An 11106-nucleotide genomic window follows, 5' to 3' on the forward strand; every position below is an offset into this window, starting at 1 on the left:
AAAGTCAAATTCCCAAATTCCTAAAAAACAGAGGAGTTAAAAGGGGTACTTACAGAAATATGCATAATGCGTTCCATAATAAGCGGAGAAGTTTCAAATAATGCAAAAGAAAAACGATTGTCGGAAACAATGGCGGATCATCTAACTCGGCGGCAATATCCTCCGGTATAGTATCACTACCACTCCCAATATAAGAAGGGGCTGCAGAAAAAAGTGATTTAGATAAAACTTGAGGAGGAGCTAAAGCTTTAGAGATTTCAAAAGCAGAGAGACTCAAGAACGAGATAGAAATTTCATGGGTTCTTTTGGTGTCTCCGGCGGCGGTGGCCGGTACATTGATTGAAATTGGTCCATTGTTTATTTGTGGGTTAAATGGATTATGGGCGGGTTTTGGAAATTCGGGTTAAATAATTGGTCAATCCAGGTTGTGTCTTAGAATTGTGCCACGTGTACAAAATGAATGTTCCGTTAGTGGGAGGGGCAAATGTGCACTGATTATTGGACGGCAAGGGCTTTGATGGACGTAAAGTACGACGGAGGGTATTGACATACCATTTTCAAAAGTTCGGGGTATATTTGTCCTTTTCCCCTATATTTAAACAACAAAATTTCATTTTTGTTAGGGCTCGTTTGGCCATGCGATATGGTATCATGATATGGAATCATGATATGGTATCATAATATGGAATCATGAGATGAAATTGAAGTTTTGTTTGGACAAGCGATATGCAATTTTTGTGTTGTATATTTTCTCATAAACATAAAAATCTCATAAGTTGTAAAACTATTAAAACAGCCCCAATTGTTTATTCAATCTTATCAAATAACAAAAATTCATAAAATCGCATAATAAATTATTACAAAGCTATTTGTTTTCCACTTAAGTAATTATTTTATCTAACTTTAATTTAATTAAAAAAAATTGAACATAAATTATAGTGTACTAGTCTTTAATATAATCCTCCCACATAATACGAATAATTTTCTCACGTTGAACTTGCATTTATCAATCATGTGACCGAGAAGACGAACCAACATTGTTATTTTGAGCCATATTTTTATGCTCATATACTATAAATATTTCATCACTTTAACAATCGGTTGGTGTGAGCTAAAGTGACTATATGTTGACGAGATTAATAAATTTTATATCGGTGAAAATAATAAATTTTAAAAGGTAATAATGTGATTATAAATTTTATCTACATATGAAATAAATGGTTAGTAGATATAAATGTAGGATTGTTTTAACAAAATATAAACTTGTGGATCAATTTTTGTATTAAAAATATCTCAAATCATGATATGAATATGATTTTTGGAGAATATGGAATCAAATTTCATGATATGAAATCATGAAATGAAATCGACGTAAAATTCCAAATGCTGATTTCATCTCACGATATCATATGGCCAAACGCTACTTACTCTAACATTTTTCTTTGCAGACACTCTAAAACCCTAACCCAAACCCCTAGATATCCCAAGAATGTAAATCAATCTCTTCTCTAAACGGTTTTCAATAATATCATAATTTTTCCCAGTTTTATTTGCTGATTTTGTTTTGCTTGGATCTGTACTTTTCAGTTATAGTAGTAGTCAATAATGGAAGACACAAAGGAGAACGATGCTTACGAGGAGGAGCTTCTTGACTACGAAGAAGATGATGAAAAAGCCCCTGATTCCATCTCCGGCAAAATTAATGGCGAGTCCGCCAAGAAGTGAGCTTTACTCTTCACTTCTACATTTCTGTTGCGTTGTTTGTGCGTGTTTTTTTTAAAAACAAATGTACTATTTTTGGCGTTCGTAATCACACTGTATAATGATTTCATCAGTTCTGATTTTTTTGGCTAGTAGTGCTTATGTCATCTTGATCATTTTTCTTCTTTTTTTCTTTTCACTCTTAGAATTTGTGGTCTATGGAATGAATTGGGTCCAAATGTATCTTAATATGTTAGTATTTTACATAGCTGACCAGTTAGTTTGGCATTGAAGTGTAGTATTAATTGTAGTAGTGCAGCTATTGTAATTACACACTAAGTTTGAAATGCTTTATTTTTCTCAATGCAGGGGTTACGTTGGCATTCACAGTTCCGGATTCAGAGACTTTCTGCTAAAGCCAGAGCTATTGCGGGCTATTGTGGATTCAGGGTTTGAGCATCCTTCTGAAGGTAGGCCATCTCATTTATGGGCACTTGATTTCACAGAAAATCTTTTTATTTAGTTTGTTAGTTGGATTTTTAATTTGAGTACTTCTGTGCTTAAACTTCACCCTCCCCAGAACCCACGTGTGGGATTACGTTGGCTATGTTGCTGTTGTTGTGCTGCTTGTGGAAAAAAATTCGTCCTCCTGTTGCCTTCTTTACTCTAAAAGGATATGTAAAAAGAAATACAAGTAGATATATATGCTATCACTTGCAGCTTGCAGGGAGCTGTGATTGGTGCTTATGAATATAGCCGAAGTAGGCTCTTCTAGAAAAGAAAGATGATGGTATTGCTTATCATACAATGAACTAGCATGCCTATATGTCAAGATGAGTTGACAAGAGCAAGAAAGTTCAGAAAAGTTGCTCTAGCAATGGAGAAACCAACTAAATGACTCTTTCTTCATATAGATCTAACAAGCCAACCTTCTGTAAGATAGACAAATGGAAGTGTTTGAGTTATAAAGTTCATCTTTTATGCTTAGTTTCCTTTGTCCCTGAATAATCTAACTTTGCCCTAATGTATGAGCAAAGACTATGATACATTGTATCATTTGAATTCTTTGCTTTCTGTCAATTCCTTAAATTTAAAATTTAATATTTGGAGACTCTTTGGCTGATAATCCCTCCTTTCCAAATGTCATAAAATGGTGCAGCCATTGCTATTCTTAGTTTTACTGATAGTAATGTTGCCTTTCATGTGCCTTAGATTTGGATGTTAAGGTAACTCTGGTGAAAGGTACTTGTTTTGAGTTAGTTTTGTTTCTGAGAATGATCATTATATAAGTATTAATGAATTCGCTAGCGTCAGCTGGAATAAGTCTGATCGTTCATCGTTCTCATTTACCAAGATTTACCAAGTTGAAGGGTACTTATTTATGACAACTAGTCTGGTTGCATCCAAAACAAAAAATAGAATACAATTAAGTTTGATCTGTACTGTATTGCTACTATGCTCGAAATATCTGGAATTCCTTTGTCTCCAAATTGTCCACCAAATGCAAGAAGGGCCATCCTCCATCTGTCTTTGTCACCTACTCTAGCTCCAACTACTTCCTAACTAAAAAAAGCTTCAGTAATCTTTCTGGGTATTGTCCAAGCTATGCTGCTGAGATTAATAAATATCTTCCATAACTGATCAGTTATCCTACAATGTGAATCTGTCTCCACCTCCTTCCCAAATAAATAAGCATCTTGAGCAGAGAGGAAACTTCTTGACTAAATTATCATGTGTGAGCACAACTTCGTTTTCCCACTAACCATGTGAAGCATGCAAATTTGTAGGGACTTTAGGGCCTGTTTGGATGGGCTTATAGCTTATAAGCAACAAGCCATATGATAGAAATCCTAACTTATGACTTTTGACTTATTTTTGGCTTAAAAGCTAGTGTTTAAAAACATTTTTTAATTTTATCCAAACACTACAAAAGTGCTTAAAAGCTATTTTGACCTAAAAACACCTAAAATAAGCCAATCCAAGTAGGCTCTTAGTCGTCCAAGTATTGTTTCAAGGCCAGTTTGTTACTTGAGGCCATGTTGATTTATCATTTTATATGCTGCATTAACTCTGAATTTTCCACTGTTGTGTCCTTGTCAGCTCAGTGTGTCATTTCCATTGTGAATTCTTATGAAGTTCTCCAACTGTTTGTAGAACTCAATGATTCTGTTCATCTCCGAATCGTTCAAGCATCTTTTAAGTATCAGTTCCAAACCTTGAGGGGACCACATTTCAGCTATAGACTCTGTGGTGTTGAGCTAGAGAAAATATATCAGGAAATAGATCCTTCAAAGCTCTATTCCCCAACCAACTAAAAGGATGTCCTGCCATCATTTTGAAACGTAATTCTTTAAAGAAGGCCATAATACCCCCATAGACATCCAAAGGCTAACACCATAAGTTGAGTTAAATGGTTTAGTCATCTAGTTGTCTTCTATTTCATATTTAGCTTTGATCATCTTGCTCCATAATCTTTGAGGGTCTTGAGAGTACTTCATAACCATTTCAATTTAAGGTCTTTACTGTGTTTTTTCAAGTTTCTATTTCCCCATGCATCTTGAGCCTTGTTGAGAATTACATCTTAACACTTGACCCGATGATAAACCTTTTTTTCGTTATTGCCTTACTACAAAATAATTCCTTCTAATGTTGTCAAATCTTTTGGCGACTCCCATAGGGATGGGAAAGGGGATATCATATAAGTTGGCAGTGAGTCTAGTACTGAATTTACGGAAAAGGACCTAAAATACCCTTAAACTATTGAAAATGGTACAAAATTACTTCCCTTCACCCATTGGCCCCGAAATACCCCTGACATATACCTTTAGGTCCTATATTGCCCTTATTTTTAACAGACTTCAATTTAAACCTAATTAATAAATTAACTAACGACGTGTCACTCATTTATTAGTCAGCCTGTAATTAACCTAAATTGATTTAAAAACCAAACCATTCCCAAATTAAATTGACCCGCCCCAAATCAAATTTCAATTAAAAAATCTCCACCCTTCACGACCATGGCTTCCCTGCACCGGTCACCGTCGTCTGACAGTGAAATGAGAATTTAACAATTCCGGTTGAAGTAGTGATGAGCCAAAATTATGCTTGATTTCTACATGTGTTTGTATGTTGTGGATTTAGTTTGTATAAGTTTTTATTGTATTAACTTGTTAATGGTGTTTATTCCTTTTCTTTTTGTGAATTTCCATGTTATTGGGGCAGTGTTGGAGTTTGAACAGAATACAATCAATCCAAAGTTGTTACCTTTTTCCTCCCTGCAATTTTCAATGTGAATCAAGTGAATCTTCTAAGGTTACATGAAGGAATTGATGCTTTGAGATTATGTTACCTCTTCGGTTCATTTTCTCATTTGCATATAATACTAACAAGTTGAAAAGCTTAAGGATTTGTGCTTCAAGCAAAGGGAAGAGATAAAGCACTTAATAATTCCATGTTCACAAATGTTATGAATATTCAAATTTTTTGGAAAAACCGGTTTAGAACTCAAACAAGCATGGGCTGATGGTTTAAAATTTTTTGGGACAGTTCTATTTGATTTGGGGTGGGTCGATTTGATTTGGAAATTGGTGGATTTTAAAATTAGTTTAAATTAATTATCGGTTTACCAATAGATGAGCACCCCGTCATTAATTAATGGGCAAACTACATAAATCTCACTAGTTTAGGTTCTAATTACTAAGATTCCCGATAGTTTCAATATTACTTCCTCTACCATATTTCGTGTTTAGGATAAATGAGTCTGAATCCGCAAGATACATGTATCTGTCGAATTTTAAAAGCGAGATACATATTTATTTGCTTAAATTATTAATTGTAACTGATTTCCTTAATTGAAGAAGTAATTTAGGATTTTCAGAATACATGGACAATTAATTTTGGAAATTTGAATTAATCAAATCCCTTAATATAAGGCAGAAATCAAGAAGTGTATCTATGTTTAATTAATTTCATTTTATTATTTTTTGAAATAATATATTCATAAATAGTATTAATAAAAGACAAAAACATGTATATCTTGGTCATGTAATTTGATTAGTTTCTTTTTATTACTCTTAAAATAATAAATTCATTAATTTGATGTATCTATTATCGATATATGATGTATCCAACAAACTGAATACACTTGGATACATGAGTATCATACAAGTACATTCATATGTATCATAGAAATATCTAGTATTAATTTCATGTATTTGTTATGTGTATCTAGTACTAATTTCATGTATCTATTTATATGATCTAATACTAATTTCATGTATCTTATATATATATATATATATATATATAGTGTATTAAGATTTAGTGTATCAAGTATCTATTTCATGCGTTATATCCAAAAACGTGCATCTCAAATACATAGTAAGCATATACGTCTAATTATGTGTACCTAAATATGGAATGTAACTGAAATGCATGAATTTAGGAACAAATCAAGATTGTAGAGTAACTGTCGTATCATTAATAAAAAAAAGTAAAAAATTTCAAAATTCTTTCCTTTTCTTTAGCATATGAATTTTTTTCTCATAGATATATATAATCTTAAGTCAGATACATAACTTTTAATTAGATACATGTATTTTCAAATACATATTTTGACCACCATCTCTCCTCTTTTCTTTTTCGTCTCTATCATCTCCGGTGATGGCATGGTGTTGGCGTTGACGGACTATGGTCATGTATCTAATACATGACAGAACAAATTCACAAACAAAAATAGTTTACTTTTTCAACAAAAATATTGCTCGTAGTGCCTTGATCTATGGACCTCCGCCAGAGCCATCGAAAATTCCACTTTTTTGTCCCAATCAATAGTAACAAACCTCTACATATATTGCTGATGAACAAGAATCGTTTTGAATAGTTGGACGATGAAATCGTGTGTTGAGAGGAACAACAAGAGAAGTGCAGAAACATGGTGAAATTCCTAAGTCAAACAAAGGCGTAGTGGTTCTCCAAGGAAGGTACACCAGGAGGAAAATGGTGATTGTTTGAGCTTTTGTCGATGGGGCATATGACAGGCCATGCGGATATTGTTTGGTTGCCGGCGTAGTCAAGTACTCAAAGAAAGTGATCCGTAAGGACTCCGCAAAAAAGCAGGCGAATAAATAATGCCAAGTCTTTCATCAAGCTTGTCAATTACAACCCAAAAAAAAAGATGAGGAAGAGAGAATACGGTGGAGGTGATGGAGAACATATGGGGGTGGGGGTGAGAGATATAGACGGTAATGGGATTGAGGGAGGAAACGACTGATGTGAGAGAATAAGATTGTTTGTTTATTTATCGACGAAGAAACAAAAAGAGAAAATCGGGTTCGAATTAGAGATGAAGAAGATGAAGAATACTAGATAGATGGATTCAGATTTTTAATTTGGTATGAATTCATTTGGTTTAATTTAGTGTGTTGGGTTTGAATTAAAAGAGAAAGTCGAGTCATTTGAATCGAAATTAGGTAATTTTAGTTGATTTGGGGCTTTCCATCCAATTGAGGGGTACCAGTGACAAGTATTGTAACGGCGAGGGTAAAAATAACTTCATTTTAACGGTAAAGGTGACGTCAACTAATAAAGGAAAGTTGAAGGGTATTTTTGACCTTTTTCCCTTTTTTTAAACTAGAGGTAAAGTAAGTCTATATGGTAGTGAAGTATGTCTAGTTAGGTATTTTTCCTTGATTAATTTATAAATTGAGTTTAAATTGAAGGCCCTTAAAAATAAGGGTTATATAGGACCTAAGGTAGACGTAGGGGTATTTGGGAGCCAATAGGTGAATGGAGGGTGGTTTTGTACCATTTCCAATAGTTTAAGGGTATTTTAGGCACTTTTCCATTGAATTTATTAGAGTGAGGCCGTGAGCCTTCCTCTCAATGACAAGTATTGACACTTCCATCTTGAAAGTTTTTTTTTCATATTTCTCTCGGATATTATTCCAAACTGCTATGAACTTTGATTTGGCCCACTGGTCTGCCAAGATAAGTGTAAGAAGAGCCCTCCACTTCTTTCCTAGAATCATTGTCAACGCCTCTATATTTGCTTCTTCATTAATTCAGAAAAGATGACTCTTTCTCAAAGTAATATGAAGTTGAGAGATGCCTTCAAAGAGAACTAAGATGACTCTATATTTGCTTCTTCATTGGAGTTGATTTTCTGGAAAAATAGAGAACTTTATATTTGGAGAGTAAAATAGAGAATAGGATTGGAGATGCCCTAAAAGCTTCTCAATAAGGGTAATTTTAAGTTAGATTGTTTCAAATTTTTTGAGGTCATTTTCTTTGGAATGGGATTTAATAATTCTGCCTAATTCTTCTGTAGAGGAAAAATGCTCTCTCTTGGGGAATGTGCCAAAATCTTCTCTCTTCTTGTTTCCTCACTTCCTCTCACCGGCGTGAAAGTTTCAGACAATGACTCTTCCTCTTAACAATCATGGATCAAAAACTCTTTTTTTTTTCGGGGGATAAGTCTTTTGAATTATTTAGCTCTAGCAGAGGGCCAGGTAGATGGTTCGTCCTTACAGAAAGCAGCAGGCGGTTCAACAGTAGCATCAAAATCGATGATTGTAATTTATATTGGGTTTGTGAAGCGCTGCATCAGGCTTCACTTGGTACAGGTAACAAATGCAGAAGATGGGGAAGAAAGGTCCAGACATACACCTTTAGGGTGTTCCAAAATTTCAACAACTATGGGAGATTCGTCAGAATAGAAGCAATCCTTGGCGACACGAAATCAGCAGTCATTATTCCAGAAGGAAGCTACAATAGGGGATGGAGTAATATAGCAACAAAGATACAAGGTTTTCTGGGCAAGGGGATCAATTCAAGATTTAGTCTGTTCACAGATCAGTCTAGGTCATATATTGATGCTGCAAGGATCCCGCAATGGCCAGCAGATGCAAGGTCTAACACCATCCGGGGGGCAGGAGGGTTTGATCCATCAATGAAGGAACTCGGCAATGAACACTTCCTCTCAAAATGTCTTGTTGGGCGGTTCAATGACCCTTTCCACCATAGCCCCAAGTCGGAAGTAATACAAAAATGGTTTGTATCAAGATGGCAAGTCACTGCTGGCCTAAAAGTCACACCTATTAACCACAACCTATTCCTATTTGATCTTCCTTCCAGACGAGAGGCGGAAAGGGTCAAAGCCGGAGTATGGTTCTGGAATGGCAGAAAGCTTTCATTGGAATGGTGGTCTCCTGTGTCGGGGACTAAGATGAGAGACCCAAGTACAGAACAGAAGTGGGTCAAAGCACTGGGCATCCCCCTTCATGCATGGACTCCAGAAACATTCAAATTCATTGGTGATAAATGTGGTGGATTCGTAGACACCGATGAAGACACGAAGCATAGGACACTTATATTGGGCTCGTATTTGCATTCGAAAATCCACGAATGAACTGCCAGCAAAGATAGACATCGTCAAAAGGAGATTGGGTCTTCGAAATTTTGATTTGCGAAGACAGCCATGCTAGCATAAGATCGACCGGAAAACCCATCGGTGGTAAGGAGGTTAAACAAAGTAGTAACCAGTCGTCTGACGTAGCAGCAATCTCGACTTTTTCAAAGTCCGATGTCGACACGTCTCAGAGGCACGTGGGAGGTCATGATAGCAGCTTTAATTTGAAAATTGGACCATCAAATTGTCCACTGGATAAACATAAGGCAGCTGCACCTGTGGGAAATAATGTACAATTGGGCCAAGCTTTAGACAAAACCTATTACAAAAAAGGCCCAATTAAAAAAGCCCAAAAGGAGTCAAAGCTTTTAAAAGAAAAGACCATCTGGAAAGTGGTGGGCCACAAGCCAAACCCATATTACAACAGATTCAATGCCCTATCTATACCGTCGTTGGTTTCAGAAAAAGATCATCATCAAAGTTCGATGGTCAGTGCTCCATTGATTACAGAATCATGTCAAAACAGTGCAAACTGCCCATCAGAAGCAGACGACGAAGCAGACTCTCATGGAAGGAAACCTCTACTTCTTCGCAATCCAACTCTGAAACTGGATTTGGCTCACGCAAATCAATCAGACTCGGAATTTTCCTCTATTTCGATCAGCGAAGCTCTCCCTTTAACATGGTACGAAGGTGGGTCTGAAGCTCAGTTAATTCAAAAGCCCAATCTAATTGAGACTTCAAAGTGGACTAGAATTAAAATGGTCAAGGCATGCAAAGCTTTCGGGGTCAACGCAACTGGGTTCGAACATGAACTTCTAGATATTATTCTAAGGATGGAGCAAAGGAGGCAGTTCCAAATCCAACAACAAGAACCCAAGCAACAACCTGGAAAAGAGAAGAAGGCCAAAGGAGAAGGGGAGATAAAAAGATTGATATGTGGGATCAATTATGACAAAAAGGGGCAACAGAACAATGGAACTGGGGGTAGGCAATACAACTCCTGTTCTGGATGAAACTAAAAATCCCAAGCTGGAACGTAAGGGGGGTAAATGAGAGTAGCAAGAGGAGCCCCATCAAATCTCTCATTCAAAAATGGAAAGTCGATGTTTTGTGTTTGCAAGAAACAAAAGTAGAGAATTGGTCTACTACATGGATACAACAAATATGGGGTAATAGGTGGGCTGACTGGGCAACTTTAGAAGCAAGTGGTACTAGGGGTGGAATAATAATAATTTGGGACAAGAGGCAGTGGGTCAAAACAGACACTCTCCAAGGCTCTTATTCCATATCTTGTATGCTAGAGAGCATTCAAGAGGAGTTCAGATGGTGTTTTACAGGTATCTATGGACCTCACACAGATTCGGAAAGGGAAGAGATGTGGCATGAAATTGCTGGAGTTCGGGCCTTCGGGGGTTATGGGATGGACATTGGGTATTAGGGGCTGATTTCAATGTGTGCAGATTTGAAAGCGAGAAATTAAATTGCTTGAGAAGGACTAGTGCCATGAGATCCTTCTCAGACACCATTCAAGACCTTAACCTGATTGATTTGCCATTACAAGGGGCTCAATTTACATGGTCTAGGGGTGATAATATTGTGCAAGCATCTAGAATTGATAGATTTCTCATCTCCACCGAGTGGAGTGACTTATTCAAGGATGTAAAACAATCATCTCTCCCAAAAGTAATCTCTGATCACAAACCTATTCTACTTGAATGCGGAGACTGGGATGTTAGCCCTTCATACTTCAAGTTTGAAAACATGTGGCTTCAATCAGAAGGGTTTCTAGAGAAGCTAGAATATTGGTGGCAGAGCTACAATATAGTGGGCAGGGCGGACTTTGTACTACTTTAGAAATTGAAAAGGTTGAAGAGGGATATAACAAACTGGAACAGAGAAGAATTTGGCAAGGTAGAGACCAGGAAAACCAGAGCTCTAGATGAGCTGGCAGCTTTTGAGCAAGCAGCTGAGAGTAGACAATTAACAGTTCCAGA

General features: G+C 36.4%; 1 protein-coding gene across 3 annotated transcripts in view; it reads left to right on the forward strand.

Annotated features, from left to right (window-relative positions):
• Window positions 1-1412: 1412 nt before the first annotated feature.
• LOC102601130 (DEAD-box ATP-dependent RNA helicase 56-like) overlaps window positions 1413-11106 on the forward strand; it is a 19063-nt gene continuing 9369 nt past the window's right edge. The window contains exons 1-3 of one of the 3 annotated variants that reach the window (XM_006346203.2): window positions 1413-1491; window positions 1588-1721; window positions 2071-2171. In XM_006346203.2, coding sequence (XP_006346265.1) covers window positions 1606-1721; window positions 2071-2171 — 217 coding nt within the window. In that variant the 5' untranslated portion in view covers window positions 1413-1491; window positions 1588-1605. The other 2 variants (XM_006346205.2, XM_006346204.2) reach the window with 2 other exon arrangements.

This window comes from Solanum tuberosum, unplaced genomic scaffold, assembly GCF_000226075.1.
Source record: "Solanum tuberosum cultivar DM 1-3 516 R44 unplaced genomic scaffold, SolTub_3.0 scf00075, whole genome shotgun sequence".
Classification (NCBI taxonomy): domain Eukaryota; kingdom Viridiplantae; phylum Streptophyta; class Magnoliopsida; order Solanales; family Solanaceae; genus Solanum; species Solanum tuberosum.